The 24546-nt window shown below is 38.5% G+C and overlaps 1 protein-coding gene across 1 annotated transcript; it reads left to right on the top strand.

Annotated features, from left to right (window-relative positions):
* Nucleotides 1-8305: 8305 nt before the first annotated feature.
* On the top strand, nt 8306-23502 carry ribc2 (RIB43A domain with coiled-coils 2). Its single transcript, XM_006633665.3, has 7 exons — nt 8306-8524; nt 9641-9722; nt 11145-11468; nt 15375-15493; nt 18461-18688; nt 19293-19459; nt 23331-23502. The coding sequence occupies exons 1-7, from the start codon at nt 8408-8410 to the stop codon at nt 23410-23412; spliced, it is 1119 nt and encodes a 372-aa protein (XP_006633728.2). The 5' UTR covers nt 8306-8407; the 3' UTR covers nt 23413-23502.
* The last annotated feature ends 1044 nt before the right edge of the window (nt 23503-24546 follow it).

The raw sequence follows: 24546 nt of genomic DNA, 5'->3' as shown, positions 1-24546 counted from the left end.
ATAAAGAGTATTACTACTATTACTACTTCAAATAATAATAATAACTCCTTACACTTATATGGCTCTTTTCTGGACACTCCACTCAAAGCGCTTTACGGGTAAAGGGGACTCCCTTCCACCAACAGTGTGTAGCACCACCTGGTTGATGTGATGCCAGCCATAGTGAGCCAGTACGCTCACCACACATCAGCTATCAGTGAGGAGGAGAACAGAGTATGAAGCCATAGAGATGGGATTATTAGGAGGCCATGATTGAAACATTGGACAGGAAGCCAGGGTAACACCCCTTACTCTTTTTGAGAAATACCCTGATTTTTAATGACCACAGAGAGTCAGGACCTCAGTTTTACATCTCAACCCAAAGGATGGTGCCTTTTAACAACATAGTTTTCCTTATACTAGATATTAGGACATATACTCCCTACAGGCCCCACTAACACCTCTTCCAGCAGCAACCTTTTTGCCAGGAGGTCTCCCATCCAGACTCACACCTGTTTTGCTTCAGTGGGTTGCCAGGTGAAGGTTAATGGCTGCTGGCATTATTAATACTCATCCACGACATCAGAGAAAGTAAAACAAATGCTTATAAACTCATAAACAAAACATGATTTCTTCCAAACACATGCAGCGAAAGGGTTTTTCAACCAAATCAAAAACATTTTGCTGGAAAAGGATTGTATTATTTTGTTCAGTTCAGCATATTTGAATTTGAAAATTGAATCTAGAATTAGGGTAAAAAATCCCCTTAATGATAAAATTTCATTATAAAAGGGAACATCAATATAAGATGTGTGATGATTAGTACTTGGCTTCAAGTCAAGCATTATGGACCATTATTTAACTTACAATTAAGTGCTACTAAAGATTTTTTAATAATCTTTGTGTGCTTTGGCCAGGCAGCCTGGTGCCTGTCTGTATCATGGCTCAAGAATGTAGCTAAAGAGGCCACACTGGTAAGAGACATCATAAAGCTGTAAGAAAACTGATCAGTGTAATGGTATATAGTGCAGATAGGCTACAGCCAATCTATAGGTGGTTTCTTCCCAAGACCACAGGTCAAAGGTCACTATCCATCACCCAAAGAAAAATCCACCAACTGGGGATCTTTACAGTGGGTACCAGAAGAAACCTGATCCCCAAAGTGTGATGTCATACTGTAAAACTGTAACCCAACTCATTTTTCACTGGTTGACTACTAGCTTCTCATCTCTCTCCATTTATGCAAGAAATCTAATTTTTCCGGTCTGAGTTAGACCTAAACTTATCTCCAAAACACCAGGCCATGAGGGTGACAGAACAGTACAGAATTCTGTCCAATACACTTTCTCTGAAAAGAAGACATCTTGAGTTCATGAACCCACTGTTATTTTTGCCTCAAATTTTAAGTCAAGAATTACTGAGGAAATAGCTTGTATAAGGTTTTCCATAGGCAATATCCAAAATTCCACAACCCACAACGAAATACTAATCCAAAATTTCAGTGATAGCCACAGAAATGCTTCATGAGCTCATTAAATAAAACATTAATACTTCAAAACACATGCATTTTGTGACATTCTATGCTCAAATGTCACTGGTTGAAATACTAAGATATAAGCAAAATTTATAGAAATTCTCCCTAAACTTGTGAACTAATAAATTAAAATTTTCATCATGAATGGGAATATAAATATAGGATAAGTTGTGTTTTTGAGATTTGGTCTGGCACCATTTAAGAAAAAGATTGTATAATGATTTTCCATAAGCAATATTGCAAATTCCACAACCATAAAACTCTGAAAATACTACTCTTGTATCACACTTAGTTTATCCATTAGGAATTCAACCATTAACATGACTGAAGTCCAAATTTTATGGATTTTCAAATCCCTAACTGGGTGTTTTTTCTAACCTTAGACTCTGTGTCATGATCGTAAACCCCTCCTCTTAAGGATGCTCCAGCCCTTCCTTGTTTATTCTTTATCTCCTGCACCTGACTCCGGTTTCTGCCCCCGTCCTATAAAAGCCAGACGTTCCTACCAATCTAGGCTCAGCTTTGGAAGATGGATGTCTGGAAGCAAGCCTACCCGCGAGTCCAGGAGCGACTCGATGGCATAGGCTTCACAATGGCATCCTGACCATCTGGGTCCGGGACTGGTAGCACCTGGCCCCGTAACCCCATTTTATTTCCCCCAACCCCTTGCCGGATCCCACTCTGGCTTTTAACTTCATTTGTCTGTGTCAGGATGGATCACCCGGCTTTGGACATTGGCTTTCCCAGGATACTCTAACGGACTCCCTTGGACTTGTTCACCATGGACACCCCCCCCCGAGCACCAGTGCACCTTGGACATGCCCCCTGTTATTCTTCCAGCCCCTATCCTGGTCTTTTTTCCCCATGTTTTCTCACTCCCTTCTGGATTGTGCTGTCTGCCTGAAAGACGCTTCGTGATACTATGCTAATTTGTCCTTCACTGAAATATTGTATATGGAGGAAATGGTCTCCTCTCATTTGAATCGTTGTTTATGCTCTTATGGATCTGGACTTGATTTCAACTTGATTTTCTGTCCCTTCATTGGAAGAAACTTTCTGTGCCCAGTTTTCCCAGAAAGAGTTAACCTATGTTAAAAAGAATGCCTGTTCGGCCATCTTTGTAGCACCAGCATCTGCATTGTTAGACTACATTTGATGATTTATTCTTTTATTTTCCCAGGTAAGTCAACTGAACATGAATTTAATTTCTAACAACAAATTATATCCTTCTTTGATTTTATTATACTTGCACTTGATTATTTTCTTACCTTAGAGTCACAGTTGAAATGCCTTTCTAAGCCTAAAGAGTCCCTCCAGCAATGCAGAGCACATGTACCACTAGGGCTGAGAGTGCTGACATTCGGAAGATCATGACAGCTAACGCCGGCAGCACGGGGTTCTGGGATTGGTGGCTCTTCCAGAGTACAAAGAGGACAAAAATCCTCCAGAAAACCTGGAGCAGGCTGGGAAGTTTGGGTGTCCCCTTACATCATGTTTTCTCTGACGTACTGTAGATAGTCACATTAATTAAATCCATCCATTTTCTAGCAGCTTCTTCCAATTCGGGGTAGTTGGGGAGTCAGAGCCTATCCTGGCAAATAAAATAATATACTCCAAAATACAAAGACAGATACACAGCACACACAATTTTCCAGAAGACAATTAACCTACCAGCATGTTTTAGGACTGTGGGAGGAAGCCAGAGTCAGTTATTTAATAATTTAATGCTTTGAGTATTTAGTGACAAATCATTTCTGAATTCTGATCATTTGTGTTTGTTATAGATGATTATTCTGTTCTTAAAATATAGATGATTGTTTCCTGCTCCAGCTTCCTCCTGCCTTCCAGACACATGATGGGTAGCATCATTAATCTCTCTAAATTGCCCCAGTGCGCTTGTGCTTGTGGCTGTGTGTGAGATGAAGTGATCTCCCATCCAGAGTGCTGTCACATCTTCTGCCCTGTGTATATGAGGCACAAACCTTGCCCAGAATCAATACCTTTCACATTGTTTAAATGGTTTGATGTCCCCCCCCCACCATAAGCAATGAAGGGCTATCAGTTGTTGAATTAATTCTTTTCTATAAATACTTTGCTGTCTCTTTTAATACATTAAAGCTATTCCTAACAGTTTGAATAACAAGTCTCAGAATCCTAACAATAGTCATTTTGACATCAATATTAAAGTTTTATTTAAAACATTAAAGTTTCCTGTTGGGTTAAAGCATCCATTTACCAGTATGAACACAAATATGACCTCACCAATACTTATCCTGCGATAGGCAAATGGGTTTGAAGGACGATCTTTTGATTGAACAGGGTAAGTGTTGTTTGCAATGCTTTCAACTTGCTTTGAAGCCATCAGAACCATAGCCTGTTGTGAAAAAAAAAACACTGTGGCTTCATGACTTGGTAAATGCATGCTGATTGAGCAGTAAAACAACATAATTTGTTGGCAAAACCATGTGGATGCTGCACAGTGGTGGTGGTGGAGGGGAGTCCCCATTACCTGTAAAGCGCTTTGAGTGGAGTGTCTAGAAAAGCACTATAAAAGTGTAAGCTATTATTATTATTAATGGTGTAGAAACATCCGGGGCTCCCAAAAGCATTGAATTCTCCTTTGGTAAAGTGGAATTTACTATTGTTGGAAGGTGCTCAGGGATTGGAGTATGTCCAAAACTGAATGGAGATTAAGTCTTGGCTGAGAGTGAGATGTGCATACCAATGTGGTCACCAAGTGACATTGGCCATTTGACTTGAGAGGGAGACTCAATTTATTTGTCAAATCCTGTAATAAACTAATTGTGGGGAAATCAGGTGACCAGTGTGCTGGGATAGCAGCCCAGAACTAGAGCTTCTGCTAAGTGCTTTTCCTTTGTTTTTGTCATCCTTGTGCTGTTTTTCCATTAGAACACATCAACAAAAATGATTATTTGACTGTTGTTTCCCCAGCTGAGAAAAAAGACTGTGATTCTCCTGGAAAAGGAGACAAGTGGTAGCCACACTGCTGGAGCAGTCAACAGAACAGTACTTACAGCTTGTAAAAACTGAGATGGTGGCAATGAGCTGAATCAATTCTAATGTAGGTTCAACACACAAAACAAGAAAAGCACTTGGGCCCGACTTTATTCCAACAGCTACACTGAAATCTTGTGCCAGTCAACTTCCTCCTGTTTTTACAGATCTACCTTACAATCTCTCTCGTAAGCAGGCAAAGGTACCGCACAGTTTTAAGATGACTAGTATATTACCGGTACTTAAGAAATCCATTGTGAACTCCATCAATGACTGCAGACCAGTAGTCTTGACATCTGTCATTATGAAGGTGTTTGAGCAGCTCATAGTTTCCTGTCCAGTGCACACTTGGACCCATGTCAGTTTGCCTAAACAGCAAACAAGTCAGTGGATTGTGCAGTCTCTCGGGGCTCCATGATGTATTTCAACACCTAGCAGCACCCAGCACATATACCTGGATCCTATTTATTGATTATAGTTCTGCTTTTAACACAATCACCCTTCTTAAGCTTTTTGATAAGCTAGAAGAGATACTGTAGGTATTAACCAGACTCTGAGTTATTGGCTACTGGTGTAGGAAGCTGTTGGTGAAGCTGAAGGATACTATCTCTCAGCAAATCAACCGGAGCACAGGAGTTCCTCAAGGTTGTATCTTATCATCTCTCAGCATCTCTCATCTCTCATCTATCATCACAGCAATGAACACTTTTCACATATTCCTGTCTTTAGATCATCACACAGGGTGTTATTGTCAGATCCCATACAGATAAACTCCATAGTTCACCCTTTATATTCTAAATTATACAGGTTGACATTTTCAAGTGTATGAGGTTTGGGAAACTGACTTCTTCTGAAACATTGGCTGTATTGGGAATATCTATATCCCTGTATCTTCCTGGGAGACATGAGAAATAGGAGACATGAGAAAGTTTCCTGGGTTTGTTAGCCTTCCTCTGTAAAGTTATTTAATTTTTACCCTGATTCTGGCCTTCTTCAGCTTGAAATTATACAGTACAGCTTGAAATGATACAGCAAAGGTATACTAACTTTGAGAACAGTTAATTTCAGAAGCATATTAATATGGCTATTTTTTCCATATTTATGAAAAATCAGCCACAGTTTGTGTGGGTTATGTGATGCCAAGCTACAGTATATATTAAAGTGATATTGTGCTGGAGAGCATATGGCCAAATTAATACAACATCAGGGGTGCGCAGTTTGTTGTTTTTCTACTTTTTGGAACAAGTAACTCAGACTGTCCATCACTATTAAATCTACTCTGACAGTTCTTTTGTTAAAATTTGATATAGCTATGTGATAAATAATTATACACAGTATGAAGATAACAACTCCCAGTCTCGGCCTCAGTTACAATTTTACATTATTTTTGGTGCTCTATCAAGGTCTAAAATTAATAGGTGCTTTTATTTCTTTTTTAGTTCTATGATTCCTCTCTCACACCCTTCAGTGCATTGAGAAATGTCTCAACATGGTAGAGCTGGGTAGGCAGAGGGCTAAGCTCTGCCAAACATTCTGTTTTTTAACACCTTTGATTTACAAACACGGGTGCAGTCTTGTCACTAGACAAGACAAGACAAGATATACAGTATCTAGTTGTCCCCTTGCAGATAATGTTGTCATCCCACTTAAACTTAAATGTTTATTCTAGCATTCAACTTATATATTATAGACTAAAATTGGCCCCAGTCTTACACAACTAAATATGATTGGTATTTGCTCAAAAATGTGGTCGCAAAATTCCAGAAAACACAGGATTCCTACTATTTTCTATAACCACAAACTTTTCTTTCTCTTTTTCACTCTGGGTTGAAAAGATGTTTATTATTCTAGCAGACATTTTTAATGAGAATTCCTTCCAGATCCTGCAATCTCAATAAAAGCTACACGCTTACTCTTTCTTTTTTCTTGCATCTTCATTCTGCTATGCATGGCTCTAGTACCCCCTGCACAGTGAAGCTGTCTACACACCTAACCTATAATCTACTGGTACAAAAGAAAGGAATTGGTTTACTCTGCTTTTTCTGTAGATTTTTCATTCCAACTCTTACTAATATGGAACAAGAACTTTAATTCTTTAGATCAGGAAATTAATTGGGACATTATAAATATAGCTTTCAACATTCATCCATCCATTTTCTAACTATTTTATCTAATACAGAGTTGTGGGGTTTTGGGGGGTGCCTAACTCAAGCAACAGGCAGAAGGATTGATACAACCTGGATGGGGCCCCAGTCCATCACAGGGCACATACAGATACAGAGACTCACACACTCACACCAGGGCCAATTTTCCCAGAAGCCATCAGTATGTCTTTAGGCTGTGAGAGGGAACTAGAGCTGGAAGAAAGCTACGGAAACATGGAGAGAACATACAAACTCTACACCTACGGCATCCCAGGAATGGAACTCAGGTCCCTAGAGCTGTGAGACAGCAATGCTTAAGCACTGTGCCAGCATGAAGCCCCAGCTTTAAAAATCCTAATAATGAAATTATCGTCTTCAGGCATTGTATTTGACCCATTGTTCACCACATCTTCCCCATATGGTCCTTTGTTTATTGTCTGTCCAGAGGACATTGTAAGCACTATTTGGAAATAGTTCAGGTGGGTAGCTGCGTCAGCATGCGTAGGCTGCAAAGGAACAAGTAATAGGTTTATTCCATGCTGAAAAAAAGAAGAAAGAGAACACAACATTTCGGTCGTGGAGCCTTCTTCAGGTGTGAGAGAGACAGGGCAGTAGGCAAAGGTTACGACCACTCTAATCTCTCCGTCTGTGTTCTCAAATACAGTTTTCCGAACTCATACATCAGAAAGACCACCGAAACTAAAATTATTCTGCAGCTAGGATCACACATTCTCCCTTCTCTTAACAACAGACTACTGTTCTTTTAAATGTTCTCCATTCATTGGAAGTTTCATTTCACACCTCTCTGCACCCATTCTCACTTCACACCTCTTGATTGGCCTCTCTTTCTGTTCCCTGCTCCCGCCTCTCACTCCTCCTCCCTCCCAACCTTTGTTCTCCCGCTACTTTACCTTTGCCTACTGTTCTGTCTCTCTCACACCTGAAAAAGGCTCCACGGCCGAAACGTTGTGTTCTCTTTCTTCTTTTTTTCAGCATGGAATAAACCTATTACTTGTTCCACTATTTGGAAATGTCGAGATGTTTTGAAAAACAGTTATTGTTTTCCACATTTCTAAACAAACATACAGTATGCTTTGCTTTATAGTACTCTAGATAGTTTACAGTACTCCTTAAGTTATAGTACAATAACTTTGATCTTGTCTCTCAGAAATAAAACTTATTTGGTTGGCGGGTCACTCACCACGGTTTAAAAAAAGGACACAATGTCTTCCCTCTCCTCTTCTGGAGTCAACTTTAGTAGTTTTCTACTACTTATATCAAAGGTGATAGGGAAGACAGTACAGGCTTGGAGTGCTTTAGCTGTCGTGATTTAATTATTATTGCACAGGGCTTCTACCATGGCTGCATAACTATGAAATTGTTTATAATTACGCATTTGTTAAAAGCTGAAAACTTACATGTGCTCTATTTTATTTGTAAAGTCTTATCATACGACATTTGGAAATGTTTATTTTATAACTCAAATATACTGTATATTGTCCACTCATCTTAAAACTATGCTGCAGTATTCTGGTTATTAACCCGTACAAGGATGACAAAATACAGTAAACACCAGGGGGAGCTCACCACCCACGCTGAAACTCGAGGCTCGTTTCCTAGCAACCAGCCTGTGTACAGTAGTCGCGGGAGAGTACACGGAGACCAACACACACACACAAATTCTGTGCGAACTTCATGCAGTAAGCAGAAGTGCAAAAAATTAATAGAAACTGAGATGTACAAACTGGAACTGCCAGCGGATCGTACTCAAGCCGCTCACCTCGAGAGGAGACGAAACGCAGATGTTCAACGGCAAGATAGGATTTTCAACGCTAAAGTCAGAACGATTGGAGTAAGGGGCTCTATATGTTCTATACTAGATGTCTTGAATTTTTAACAGTTTATTTTCGCAATACGTGAATGATTGATATCCTGTAGATCAAAAATTATTCAGCACACAAAATAATGTAACGATTAGATTGAGTTTGATTTCTTATAAATGTTTTTTCTGTTTCCTTCTTAAGCTTGAATATGTATGAACAAATTTACATCTGTATTTTTAAATTACATATACTGTACATAACCCAGCGATTCCCAACATCAACCGCTTCTACCCACAAAAGGTGTAACTTTATAGTTATTTTCACACTTGTTTTCAGTGCTGTATCATTAGTGTTGCAACAACGGAAATCTACTTATTTAATGTTTTATACTTGAATATCGTTATCTAATAAACGAGATTTGTATCGTGTTATTATCACGATTTTTTATTTTCTAATTGTTCACCGTATTGTGCATTGACAACGTATTATACAGTATAATGATACATTAACTCTCCTCAGGAACATGTCTGTATCTGCTTCATCTGCTCATTTCAATGGCACTTCTAACCGCTTGTCTTTCTTATATGTTTTTACTTTGTAACCTGTGGTCCTACTGTTTCTACACCTACTGTTTCTACTTGAGATTTTACTTTCAAAGGTGCTACTGTACATAAAATAACGTTTTTTTGTAATTATTGTTATAGAGGAACATGATCAGATTTTCCCTGGTTCAGAAAAAAAAGATCTGAAGTATACTGGTTTATCACTGTTCTCACACCCTCTTTGGTAAATGGCTTTGCATACTAATCTGATCAAATCTACCTACAGATCCAGCAATTCAAAATGCATGGAGTACGCCGCGTTAAAACGCGGTAGGCGTGGCACATCGTACCGCATTTTAAATGAATTATGATAATAGTATCTAGACATTTATCAGAAATGTTTCATATTGCAGAAATGACCTTGGACTAGCACAACAATCCATCTGGATCGTCTTATATTGGTGGAGAGCATTTCGATAAAATCAGATCATTCTACTTTATTCAACGTAGAATAACTGATATTTTCTTTAATACTTAACACAATTTAGTGCCAGTCTGCCTGTGCAATGCCTTTTCTCAGTTCCTTCATTTTGAAATATCTAGGTGGATAAAGAAGCATTAGATTTCCAAGTGAAGGAAAAGAACATAAAAGAAGACAAAGAAGCTAGGATACTGAAGGCCTACGGTGAGTACAGGTTTCTGACATGACAATGTAAAAATATTAAGTCTGCAGCTGGTGTGGTGGCGCAGTGGTTAGCGTTGCTTCCTCACAGAACTGGGCCCTCTGTTCAATTCTTGGGGTGCTGCTGTCTGTGTGGAGTTTGTATGTTCTCCCCATGTACTCATGAGCTTTTGCTCTGGACATATTGGTAGGTTGATTGGCTGCTGGGGAAAATGGCCCTGGTGTGAGTGTGTGCTTGTGTGTGTCATTATGTGCCCTGCAATGGACTGGAGTCCAGTCCTGGGTGTAGCCTGTTGCTTTTCAGGTGTGGCTTCTGCTCCCCCACAGCCCTGTGTTAGGGAATATTAATGAGGACCCTATGCAGAAAAACCAGGACGAACTCCAGAGGCGTAGTTGATTTAACAGTCTGAGGTCCGAAAGCAGAAGGTAAACAAGCCGGTGCAAAAGTAAAAAATCAGAAGCGGAGCTGTAAGCCGCGAGGAAGCCGAGAGTCGAAGCCAGAACAATACTCAAAGTAGCAAAACAAAACCAAGAGACGTAGACTAACCGGGGTCAGGAAGCCAAAAACTAAGAAGTAATTAATTGGGAGAATTGAAGTAGCTCTAGCCAGGAAAAACCTGACTACTGAGCACAGGGGAGAGTATGAAGCAGCATTAAATTGGTTGGGGTAAATGGGCTAATTGGGAACCGTGCGGGAATGCGAGGTGGAATGACGAATCCTCCGGGGGCGTGGCGTAACACCCTGCATTCGAAAAAGTGGTAAACTAAGAGAACAAGAGTGCAGAAATGTGCAAAAAAAAAAAGGAATTTATAAAAAGAGGAAGTAAGAAGTCTGTAATGTTATTTTTTTATTTTTATGTGAAGGATCCCATGCCTTGTTAGGAGTTTACAATGAAGTGTTTAAGAATTGTTGGATTGTTTGGCACATTTCAGGCCAGCCAAGGTCTCTTAAATGCAGATGCACTGTAATTCATGTATCCTACACTCAAGTTTAGAAGGGAAGAGGGGTCTTGGTTTATTGCCACGACTGACCTGAGCTAACTGCCTGACTCTCTGACCATGTTTACATCTTATAAGGCAACAAACTGTTACTGACCAATCATAAAAATGTATTAGATTTTGCTCATCTTCAACAACAAAAGCCTGTTGTTCTGTTTGAAAAAGCGAGTTAGGGACGAGGTTATAACCTGTTAAATTTGCCTGTCCTCCTTTCTTTATTGCAATAAAGAAATCATGATTTGATTCAGTAGAACTGTGTGTGGTTTTCATTGTGGGTTCTAACATACAGTATGCAAGATCTTTAATACAGATCTTCAATGCTCCAGCATGCAGGGAACTTACATTTGTAAAAGCAGATATCTTGAAAAGAAAAAATGGGTGAACCTACACTCAGAGTTATTAATGCCTTTATGTTTATTCCTTAAGCCGAAGACCTCATCTGCGCTGACAAGGTGGCCTGTTTGCTGGAGCAAAGGCAGAAAACGGATGTGAGAAAGCTGTGCAGGGCCACTGATGAGTTCCGGCACAGCTATCAGAAGCCGGAGGACAGGCGGGAGTTCAATCTGAATGACCCCGAGCAGCTGAAGAAGGAAGCTGCAGGAGACGGCTCGGGCCAGAGGCTGCAGGGGCTGCTGGGAGAGGACCTGACCCAGAAGGAGAGGCGCCGCAGCCAGCAGGAGCAGTTGAGAGAGTGGTCACTGCAGCAGCAGAGGGAGTTCAAGGAGGCCAGAGAAGACCAAAGAGCAGCAGGTATATTCTGGGAAACTACTAAAAAAATGTTACAAAAGAGGCCATTCTACCCATTGGTGGTGGTGGAGGGGAGTCCCCATTACCTGTAAAGTGCTTTGAGGGGTGTGACCAAAAAAGCGTTATATAAGTGTAAGGAATTATTATTATTATTATTATTATTATTATTACTATTACTATTATTATTATTATTATTATTAACCCATCTAGATTGCTTGATTGCTAGTAGCTATTTGGTCCATGTCATGTCTTGAAATAAACCTGGGTTTTGGCTTCAACAATGTGCCTGGGTAACTTGTTATATAATTAGCCTTTTACCACACTATTAAAATGGAATATCAGTATTGTCGCCTCCTACTTTAAGCATCTATTGCTATGGGACATTTTTCTGTGAACAAGAGGTGCCTTCTGCCCTTCAACCACCTGCTACCATTACTGTTGTCGTTGTGACTAAGGTCTTTTTCTAGTTTTCTCTGCTAAAGAAACCTCCGCCCAACCTCGGCAATTGAAATGAAGCAGTAAAATCACAATATTCAACACACAAATATGTAATCTAAAACTCCTTTTGGCTCTGTCCTATTGGAAATAGAAGACCATAACATTTACAGTTAATCTTTATTTACCACAGAGACTCATTTTTACCCTCTCCTTGAAATGAATTTGAGTGGTATAAATCGGGTTTCTTTCAGTTTTCTCTGGGAGAGTACTCAGTCTGCTCTCTTAATTGTTCTCAAACCAAGAAGTAATCACTTTAACACATGAAAACCTTTTTTTTAACCCACTTTCACCCCCCAACTTCGGAGGACTTCTTTATTCTTTACTTTTTATTTTTCACTCTCATTTGTGTTCTTATAAGACAATAACAAACAAAATTCCATTACAATTACAATTACAAAAAAAACTTCCTATTGATATTCTTAACATCCGGTGCGATTCAAGTATGTCTCTACTGGGCCCCAAACATTCCTATACTCATTAACTTTCCTCTGTAAATTATATGAAATCTTTTCAAATTTACCTTGTGATATAGCCTCTTTAATCCATTCTTTGTACGATGGTCCTGTTCTGTCCACCCATTTTCGCAATATTATTTTTTAGCAATAATACAGAGAGTCAAAAAAGTATTTTTATATTGAATTGCTACTTTAACCTTTGATAAATCACCAAGGATACATGTAATGGGAGTAAGTGGAATTTAGATATTTAGGTGCCTGAGAGCTTTCCCCACTGTGGAGGTCCAGAATGACTGTACAGTATGTGCTGACAATACCATCTTAATATAGTCAAGCTGTCTTCTTCCCTGGGTCACTTGTCCCCCTCTCCTACTAAACCAGCATTCCGTCTCACACCTGAAGAAGGCTCCATGGCCAAAATGTTTTCTTTCGTGTTTTCTTTCTTCTCTTTTCAGCATGGAATAAATCTATTACTTGTTAATTTACTTTAGGTAGTATTGACATCTTGACTATATTAATTCTACCCCACATGGAAATTGGTAAACATCTCCATCTGAGTATGTCCCCATTTATTTTATTTAACAAGTCTCTTAAATTAACATCTCGGGAAGCTTTCACGCTGGACTTTATTACTTTATTTACACAGCCCCAGATACGCTATCTCTGTTGTAACTCGTACTGGGTGAGTAATCGTATGATGCAATGATAATGAATTAAGATACATAAGTTTTGTTTTGCTCCAGTTGATCTTATAATCTGTCATCTTACCAAAACATTCAATGACATCTACTGCTTATAAACATTTTTATGAACATCTATACCTTTTATCTGGACTGATGCTCTTATTTTGCAGGTTAAAGGTTCAAGTGCTAAATTAAATAGTAAAGGTGAAAGAGGACATCATTGTTTGGTGCCTCTATATAAACAAAAAGTTTTGGATATACAGCTGTTAGTCACAATAGATGCCTGTGGACTGCGGTATAAGATTCCAACCCATTTAATAAAATATAGACCTTAACCAAACAATTTTAGCACATTAAATAAGTACTTCCATTCCACTCTGTCAAAGGCCTTCTCAGCATCCAGTGTGCATATAGGTGATGTTGATTTACTGAGTTTAGCGTGATAAATCAAATTAAACAGCTTTCTTGTATTATCTGAAGAATATCTATTTTTCATAAATCCTGTTCGATCTGGATGTAGAATTTTTGGTAGCACCTTACCTAACCGATTAGCAAGTACTTTAGCTAGAATCTTATTGTCCAAGTTCATTAAGCTTACTGGGTGGTAGCTACTGCACAGTGATGGATCTTTACCCTTCTTATATACAAGGGTTATTAGAGACTCCCTAAATGATAGTGAAGTCGTGTCTGTTAACCACATATTATTAAATGTTTGCAGTAAGATTGGACTGAAATGTCTGGTAGAACTCAGCTGTACATCCATCGGGTCCAGGTGATTTATTGTGAGAAAAGGAAGCAATGTCTTCTTTAACTTCTGATAGAGTGAGAGATGACTCAAGAATGTTTCTATCTTCTCTACTAAGTTTTGGGAGCTCTGTATCTGCAAGAAAGCACTGCATATCTTCCAATGTGCTAGAGGCTTCAGATTAGTAAGGCTGAACTTATTTCTTTCTGATCTTTGATAATTGGCCCGTCCATTTTCTTGATGCTGCTAATAGTATTGTGCATACAGCGCTTTTTTAACCTGGCTGCAAGCATTTTCCCTGCTTTTTCCCCCTCTTCACAGTTGTGCTCTACTTAATGCACTCTCTGTTATTACCCTTAATAAGTCATTATATTGTAGCTGTACTTGCATCAAATAAGCCCAGTCTTGTTTGTTAAATTATTTTGATAATTTGAGCTGTATAGCCTTCATTTTGGTGAGTAGGCAACCTCCTTCTGACTGTCTTTGCTTTTTATGAAAAGTAGCAATTCTAATGAGTTCTCCTCTTAAAGAACACATAAGTTATTCCCAAATAATATTGGGGTCAGAGACAGGATTTAAATTGGTTTCCATAAAATTTTGAATAAACTCTGCTCTACTTGCCTTTTTATATCAACTCTTGTAGTAGAGAGTAATTCATTTTCCATCTTCCTAAAGGTGTTATTATGTCAGGTTCATTATGTGAAAGTAATAACTGTATAGGACTATGATCAGAGATGGTTCTAGGATGAATACCTGCATCCCTAGTGTGTTGCATGATATTTTGAGAAATAAAGAAATAATCAATTCTGGAAAAGGATTTGTGTCTATCAGAGAAGAAAGTATAATCTCTTTCTGAGGGATGGAGGACTCTCCATACATCTGATAACTTATGTGCATTGATCAATTTGTGAAGTGCTAGGGCTGCTTTGGAAGGTTTATTCACTTGTTTCCCATGAAAACCTGACAGGCTGAGCTTCTTGATTTCAGGAATGAGGAAGGATTGCTCTTGTAGTGAATGTACTGTGTTCTACAGATCGTAGAATCCAGTCTGCTCCCTTACTTGTGGATTTGAAGGACAACTAAGTACTATATCATGAACCTTCATTTGCACGAGGCACTCAATGTTATTAATAGTAGCAATATTCCATGCTATTTATAAAGCAAAAATATATAATTGCAATCTTCTGCCTGACAAAATAGATCACACTACGTTGTCACACTACACATCTTTGATATTATAGCAGGTGAGAGAAGGAGCTTTTAATCCCAGGGATATGTTAAAATGTTGCTCTTTTGAGAAAACCTCAGGTACTTCCATCAGTATGCTGAATACACCCTTCTACAGGTTTCTGACATTTTCATATTTCATATTTATAAGTTTGTGACAACCAAAACCAACAAAGAGACTAGCTTGCATTAAGAATGCATTGCTTACAAAAAAAATCAGTTTTGTTTAGCATTGTTCTAGGCAGTAACTCTAGCAGTGTTGGAGGATTCATGTCTGTGTATTTTTTTTTGTAAACTCTAGACAGGCTTTATGACCAGACTCGAGTGGCTCTGGATAACTGTGCGCTGGAACTGCAAAAAATCCAAGAGGAAACCAGGAGAGCCGTGGCTGTATCCATTAAAGATTTCAACTTAGCAAAAGTAAGCTTCTTCCATACTGTAGACATTCTTTTGAAATTCATAACAATTATTTATCCATCATCATCCATTGTCTATCATCCTCAATTATCTGTTGAGGCAGCAGCTTTGCTGCTGTGCCTTTCTAATTCATTAAGCCTTCTATTATAAAATATCTTTATTGAACTGCTGTCTTTAATTTTCAGATACTCTCATGGTGGATATCATGCAGGCTTGCTGAAAAAAGATTAAAGTGGAAACATTACTTGCCCTCTGACTATTTGTAGATTATTGTGTACATTACATTTTTTAAACATGTAATATGTTTAAAACATGGAATATGTGTACATAAACAGTTTTTATTTCTATTAGTGCTTGTGCTACACCAAAAAATAATAATAAACTGAAGGGTTTTTAAATGAAAAAGTATGTTTCACAGTACACACTTACTGTAGTTGAACACAGATGTACAGTGCCTTGCGAAAGTATTCGGCCCCCTTGAACTTTTCAACCTTTTGCCACATTTCAGGCTTCAAACATAAAGATATAAATTTTTTATTTTATGTGAAGAATCACCAACAAGTGGGACACAATTGTGAAGTGGAACGAAATCTATTGGATTTTTGAAACTTTTTTAACTAATAAAAAAATGAAAAGTGGGGCGTGCAAAATTATTCGGCCCCTTTACTTTCAGTGCAGCAAACTCACTCCAGAAGTTCAGCGAGGATCTCTGAATGATCCAATGTTGTCCTAAATGACTGATGGTGATAAATAGAATCCACCTGTGTGTAATCAAGTCTCTGTATAAATGCACCTGCTCTGTGATAGTCTCAAGGTTCTGTTGAAAGCGCAGAGAGCATCATGAAGACCAAGGAACACACCAGGCAGGTCCGTAATACTGTTGTGGAGAAGTTTAAAGCCGGATTTGGATACAAAAAGATTTCCCAAGCTTCAAACATCCCAAGGAGCACTGTGCAAGCGATCATCTTGAAATGGAAGGAGTATCAGACCACTGCAAATCTACCAAGACCTGGCCGTCCCTCTAAACTTTCAGCTCAGACAAGGAGAAGACTGATCAGAGATGCAGCCAAGAGGCCCATGATCACTCTGGATGAACTGCAGAGAACTACAGCTGAGGTGGGAGAGCCTGTCCATAGGACAACAATCAGTCTTACACTGCACAAATCTGGCCTTTATGGAAGAGTGGCAAGAAGAAAGCCATTTCTCAAAGATATCCATAAAAAGTCTCGTCTAAAGTTTGCCACAAGCCACCTGGGAGACACCCCAAACATGTGGAAGAAGGTGCTCTGGTCAGATGAAACCAAAATCGAACTTTTTACCCACAATGCAAAACGATATGTTTGGCGTAAAAGCAACACAGCTCATCACCCTCAACACACCATCCCCACTGTCAAACATGGTGGTGGCAGCATCATGGTTTGGGCCTGCTTTTCTTCAGCAGGGACAGGGAAGATGGTTAAAATTGAGGGGAAGATGGATGCAGCCAAATACAGGACCATTCTTGATGAAAACCTGTTGGAGTCTGCAAAAGACCTGAAACTGGGACGGAGATTTATCTTCCAACAAGACAATGATCCCAAACATACAGCAAAATCTACAAAGGAATGGTTCACAAATAAACGTATCCAGGTGTTTGAATGGCCAAGTCAAAGTCCAGACCTGAATCCAATCGAGAATCTGTGGAAAGAGCTGAAAACTGCTGTTCACAAACGCTCTCCATCCAACCTCACTGAGCTCGAGCTGTTTTGCAAGGAAGAATGGGCAAGAATTTCAATCTCTCGATGTGCAAAACTGATAGAGACATACCCCAAGCGACTTGCAGCTGTAATCGCAGCAAAAGGTGGCTTTACAAAGTATTAACGCAAGGGGGCCGAATAATTTTGCACGCCCCACTTTTCATTTTTTTATTAGTTAAAAAAGTTTCAAAAATCCAATAGATTTCGTTCCACTTCACAATTGTGTCCCACTTGTTGGTGATTCTTCACATAAAATAAAAAATTTATATCTTTATGTTTGAAGCCTGAAATGTGGCAAAAGGTTGAAAAGTTCAAGGGGGCCGAATACTTTCGCAAGGCACTGTACCTGTTGATTTAACACCAGTCCTCTTTAGAATACAATTTCTTGTGCTGTTTTTTTACAGCAGTTACTTAACCAATCTCATCACTATGAGAATTACTTCTTTATTAAATCTCTATCACATTATATTATTTGCACCGTTTTTAAAAGAAAACAAGCAATCAAAAATAAACATTCACTGTTTCATCAGTGGTGACATTATGTTTTGCTTATGATAGACTCTACATAATTATGTTGAGGAAAATACAAAAAGTCTTAGTAAAAAAGCAAAAGCGCAATTTCCCCTACTGTAGTGCTAATGAATCACTTTGTATTACAAATATTGAAAGATAATGAATCTTCTTTTCCACAAAATTAGGAGAAGGTGTAAATAATAACAAAACCAGATGCAAAATCTTCTTGTTTACCTCACAGCACAGTTTGGGAACTGGTAATGTTGCATGATGTTTTTACAAAATTATGATTGTCATTTTGAAGGAATGCAAAAAATGGGGGCAGTCGTGTAGTGACTGTTTATCTGACATTTAAAAGCAGGACACCTGTCATGTGGCTCAGTAGCAAAGAACTGACAGGGGTTATGACAGATATGTGACAACTAGACACTGCAAAGCTGGCATGTCTGGAGGTCAGGAATATTCTTTCTGTGCTGCTGTTTAAATACAGTCTTTACAAATATGTCCCTTTTCCTTACTAGACATTTATGTTGCACAGGAGCTTGTTCATGATGTGTCTGAAGTGTAAAAGCACATAGAAATGACCTAAGCTTTTCAAGTTTATCTCTGAGAGAACAGGGGGATTAAACTATATAACTATTAAGCTCTCTGGAATGCCTTTCGTAAAAAAAATTAATACTTATTTTAAGACTATACTGAACTGTGTTGTGTTTTTCAACAGGCTGCTGACAGAGCTGAGAAAAAGAAACTGGAAAAACAGCAAGAGGAAGAAGACAACCAGGTGGAGATTTCCAACCTCCTGCAGGGAGACCTTCTGTCGGAGAACCCTGAACAGGCTGCTAGCATCCTCGGCCCTCAGCGTATTCGACCGGACACCTGGAAGGGGCTCAGGCCTGAGGACCTGCAGGAGATTACAAACTTCCAGCTCCAGCAAGCACAGGACAAAATGGTAAGAATTAAAATAACAATGATCTTGAATTTAATTTTTTAAAAATTCTAACTTACTCTGAAGTATGTTCATGAAGATAATCTGTTTGTTCTGCATCTTTATATACGATATTACTGGTAAAATATGAAATGGGTGACACTACTTTGTGATTTGTTTTGATGCTCCCCAAGTCTACACCTTGAAGTGAATGACAGTAATATTGGCATGCAGAACCGAAGCTTTTTATTGGCATCGAGTCTTTCTTAAGCTACCCTAGGAAATGTATTGTGCTTGTAATGTTTAATTAATTTATTGCAGCAATTTCCTTCCACCTCCCAAAGACTTGCTGGTTTTGCTAGTGTCTCTAAATTGTGTAAATGTGTGTGTAGCATGTGTGTGGTTGCCCACCAATTCACTGACAACAGTCCAGAATGAAGTCTCAAATAGCCCCCTGTGGTTCCTGGTTAGAACCCTGCCTGAAGCAGCTCTTACAATGAATAAGGAGCCTTTTGATTATGGATGGATAGATACCACAAATGTCTTTTTTCTCCTTCATCTTGGCTTCTCTTCTCATAAAGGAACACAGACTTGTAGTGGCCAATCGCTCCTTGTGTATTTCTCGCAGAGGGCCAAAGCCGAAGAGCGTAAGCAGGAGCTGGAGTGGGACAGGTACCAGGTGAGCTGTGCCCGTGCTGCCCTGCTCCTGGAGCGCCAGCAAGCCAGACTCAACAAACAGCTTCGCAGAGCCCAGGACAACATCAACGCAAAGCTCTCGGAGCAGCAGCGAGCCCAGTGAGTTTGCTGAGGAGGTTGGGAAGGGAGTTACTCTATTGATATTTTACTCTTAATTGTACTCTTAAAAACAGACAATGGTACTCATTCTGAATCACAGTGCCCAGTAGATTCAATTGATAGGGAAACAAGATAGCTTGAGAAATAATACAATTTGTAGACCGTAAAGTGGTTCTTAAAGGGGAACGCTATTTTTATTTTCTGGGGTTGGGAAGAATCAGCATTGGTGAGTGCATTTCAAACCACAATAAAAGTAAAAATATACACAGTCTTCTGTAACACCTCCAATTTTCAAAACAGAATAAACAAAAGTTCCAGATATGTCCAGCGCCATATTCTTCAATTCAGAACTAGGCAACAAAACTTCCGATAATGTGATGTGGCCCTATGACATTGTAAATAAGCAGGCTTGTGAATAAATCTCTTTTAATCCAATAGAAATATTGCTCTTGAATTCAAGATGGACCTTATTTGTTAACTCTGCTTGTAGATCACGTTGGAAACTTTCTGGGGTGAAATAACTGTTGCACAACCTGTACTTATTTGCTCATACATCACATTACATTAGCTGCATCACTTCACAGTTCTCAAGAACTCTCACTCTTGCTCGTGGTGAGAATAGAGCTTTGCGACAATATGGTACTTTCACAAAGCAAGCACTTTCACAAAGTTCACAATTTTGTGCTTAATTCAAAAATTTGATTTTTTTTGTCTAACTTTATTTTGTTACCAAAATTTGAGAACTGGTCTGAGAAATTTGGCCTGCTGTTCCCCTTTAATGGACTTCAATCAGAGATTTAAATTTAGAAAGGAGCCCAGAACTGCAGTGTATTGGCCTCAATACACCAAATAAGTCTTGGATACTATATTTAATGTCAGTGGTGGTTGATATGCCTTGTGTGCTAACTAATCCAATATTTACACCTCCATTTTCAATGCCATTCAAACTCTCCAATAAATAAACCTCTTCTTGCATTCTTTGTAAACATATACAGTTGCAAGAAAATGTTTGTGAACTCTGGAATTACCAGGATTTCTGCATTAAATACTCATAACAATGTGTTCTGATCTACAACTAAGTCACAATAATAGAGAAACACAATCTGCTTAAACTAATAACACACAAACAATTGTACTTATTCTTGTCATTATTGAACACAGTTTAAAAATTCACAGTCAAGGTTGTAAAAAGTATGTGAACCAATAGGCTATTGACTTCTCCAAAAGCTAGTTGGAGTCAGGTGTTCCAATCAATGAGATGAGATTGGAGGTGTGGGTTGGAGGTGCCCTGTCCTATAAAAAAGGCACACAAAGGGTGGTTACTGACAGAGTCTGCTCTTCTCAAGAAAGAGCTGTTCATGAGCTGATCAAAAGAAATATTAGAAGACCTTAGAAGAAGAATTGTAGAGATGTATAAAGCTGGAAAAGGCTACAAAAGCATTTCTAAAGGCCTGGGTGTCCATCAATCCCCAGTAAGACACATTTTCTACAAATGGAGGAAATGTAGTACTGTTGCTACTCTCGCTAGGAGCTCGCAATGCTGAAGGAGGTGAAAAAGAACCCTAGGGTAACAGCAAAGGACCTGCAGGAATCTCTTGAACTTGTCAAAGTCTCTGTTCATGAGCCCACTATAAGAAAAACACTGAACAAGAATGGTGTTAATGGAAGGACACCACGGAGGAAACCACTGCTCTCCAAAAAATAAACATTGCTGCACATCTCAAGTTTGCGAAAGATCACCTGGATGTTCCATAATGCTTCTGGGACAATGTTCTGTGGACGGATGAGACAAAAGGTGAACTCTTTGGCAGAAATGTGCAACGCTATGTTTGGAGGAAAAAAAGCACTGCACACCAACACCAAAACCTCAGCTCAAACATGAAGCATGGTGGAGGGAGCATCACAGTTTGGGGCTGCATTGCTGCCTCAGGGCCTGGACAGCTTGCTGTCATAGAAGGAGCAATGAATTCAAAATTTTACAGGATAATGTCAGGGTAGCAGTCTGTCACCTGATGCTCAATAGAAGTTGGGTGATGCAACAAGACAATGACCCAAAACACAGGAGTAAAAAAACAACAGAATGGCTTAAACAGAAGAAAATTTGTGTTCTGGAATGGCCAAGTTGGAGTCCAGACCTCAACCCATTTGAGATGCCATGGCATGACCTGAAGAGAGCTGTTCATGCGAGCAATCCCAGAAATGTCAATGACCTGAAAGGTTTTTTTAAGGAGAAATGGTCTAAAATTCCTCTTAACTGTTGTGCAAGTCTCATCAGCAGCTACAGGAAACGTTTGGTGAAGGTATTGCTGCTAAAGGAGGTTCTACCAGTTACTAAATACAAGGGTTCACATACTTTTTCCAGCCTGGACTGTGAATGTTTAAAGATGTGTTCAATATTGGGAAGAAGTTCCATTGTTCGTGTGTTATTAGTTTTAAAAAGATTATCTAGTATTGTGACTTAGTTGAAGAGCAGACCACCTTTTTATGAGAAATTAATGCAGAAATCCAGGTAATACCAAAGGGTTCACAAACTTTTTCTTGCAACTATATGCATCATGTTTTTATTGGACAGGCCATAGTTCTCACCAAGAACAGGCTTTCTAGGGTAAAATTACAGGCCTCTAAACTATTATTTCCAACTTTATTCATTATGTTATCATCACTTCTGTTCCTGAGCCCTACTTTCAAGAATAGAAACTATACTGCTAGAAGTGTTCATGAGTCTAAACCCACATTGCAGACTTCCTAAATCCTAAACCTGTCATCTCCTTTCCACTGTTGCTCAGCTATACTATAAATAGCCACTTACTTCTTTTAGTCAGACAAAGACTTCAGATTACTTTCAGCATCAACATCTGCTCAAAGAACAGTTATAAAAAGCCTCACACGTGCAGTGTATTTAATATGGGAAACCATTACTTCAAACTATCACTGTTTAGGATGTGGAGTAGTTTGTATCCTGCAGCACTTTATTTTACCACATGAATTAACATCAACCTCTAAAATGGTTCTCCCTCATATAATTACCAAAAATAAATTATATTTCTAAAGGTTTTCCATGTCTTGGTTTTACAAAACCTTTGTACATCCCACTTCAGTATCACACTGTATTTTCATAGTTACTTTTGACAACGGCTTCAGAAAAACAAGTATGGAAGCTTGAGTCATAGCAGAATTTGAGTTCAGCATAATGGCCTTGTTTAATACTCACTGTCTTCCATTCTTACCAAGGGCTCCAGTTACCAATGTCACCAAGAAATAGAATAGTGAAAGTACTGCAAATCTTCAGCTTCCAGTGTGCGTAGGAAAAGGGTTTTAAAGCATGTTTCTAATTACCCCTTGCAACTTGCAGTATGGTGATAAAGTAATTACACCCCCTTAAGAGTTTATAATTCAACACTTTTAGACAATCCAAACCTACAACACATAGAGATGCTGTGGCAGGGCTTTAAGAGAGCTGTGTATACAAGAAAGCTCTCAAGCATCACAGAGTTGAAGCAGTTTTGTAAGGAAGTGGTAAAGAGTTCATCCCAGCTGATGTTCCCTAAATGTTGATGTTTTACTTCTAAGATGTTTATTGTAATCTTGTCACTTTTATTCTTCTTTGGCATGGCTAGGGACCTGATGTTTCACTCGTTTTAGTGTTTCCAACTTCCTTGCTTACTGTATAGGGCTCTGTGGTTATCTTTCAGTTAAGACAGCTAATCCCAAACACTCATATATACTGTATGTTTAATCAACAATATAATAAATATTATTAATCACAAGTTTTGTATCTACTGTTGTGATATAATACTGATGAGAAAAAAAGAAATGACCTTTAAAACATAATACCTGAATATTTTAATCACATCTCCTTTTCTCATTGTAGGAGGAAGAGCCTGGAGAAGGAGGTGTACACTAATGCTCCTGATGATCGCTACTTTGCACAGTTTAATACAACCAGTCGATGAAAGTGACTTTAAGGACAATGGAGTTACCTTTTTATCTTTTTAATTTTTACTGTAATGAGCTACAGCAATAAATCTTCAGTAATAATTACAGTCTGTGTTTATGGGGATCTTTTAATCCACAGAAAATATTAAACATGTTAGTTTTGGTGTAATCTGATACCATCATAGAAAAATTATTGTACATACAGCATTTCCAACAGATCAAACCAATAGGTTTTGATAAATGGTCCACAGAAAAGTCCTCCCTGAACACAATCTTTTAATGTTAGAAAATTGCAAAGTATTTTTGCAACACCCTGTAAGAGTTGTATATAAATGTCTGCTGTACTGTAGATAAATGACTCTGTATTTTCATATTTGACCTTAGCAGGACAATGTGATATTCCTGCTGTTTTTGGCATCTATTCTAGCTGATTTTAAGGAACACTAGATGCATTAATGCTTTAGTAATAATGCATCTAGTTTTAATACTAGTATTTAGTGTAGGAGGGGAGCAAATTCTTGTTACTGTTAGGATCAAAATAGTAAGAAAATATAAAAACAAACCATTTGTATTAATGACTATTTTAACAAGGACAGATACTTTACACACATCTGTCAATTTCTGGTAGTTCTGCAATTTCCCACCACAACCTCAAATGCCACAGGTTTACGTAGCTAGAGTTACCAGCTATATTGACCCAGACATCTTCATTCCCTTCTTTATAGTCCAGACAGTTTTTCACGCTGTCCTATAATTTCCTAACCTGAAACATAAGACTAGATGGTAGCTGAGTAATATTTGAAGATATGCCAAAAAGATTGGTGTTTGGTAGTTTTACCACTGCAGTGTTTATGTACCTTTCCTGCACAAAGAAAACTGTCCAAAATGTAAAACACAATTTATCAAATATATTTACAATTTTACTTATTTACATGTAAAACAGTCTTATTACCTACAACATTGCACTACTTAGTAGTGAATAAACCTTTAAAAAACAAAGTTTATCACAATCCTAAAACAAACAATTCAAAACACAAACAATACAATACACACAAACATTAGTACTTTTTTTTTGTTATTGATTTCAGCAGGTAATTGTGACATGTCAGTAGGACATATTAAAAGGCTACCGGTTCTGTCATTATTGCAAT

This window comes from Lepisosteus oculatus, chromosome 7, assembly GCF_040954835.1.
Source record: "Lepisosteus oculatus isolate fLepOcu1 chromosome 7, fLepOcu1.hap2, whole genome shotgun sequence".
Lineage (NCBI taxonomy): Eukaryota > Metazoa > Chordata > Actinopteri > Semionotiformes > Lepisosteidae > Lepisosteus > Lepisosteus oculatus.
The sequence above is the reverse complement of the archived record's forward strand: the minus strand, read 5'-3'. Positions and strand labels throughout refer to the sequence as shown.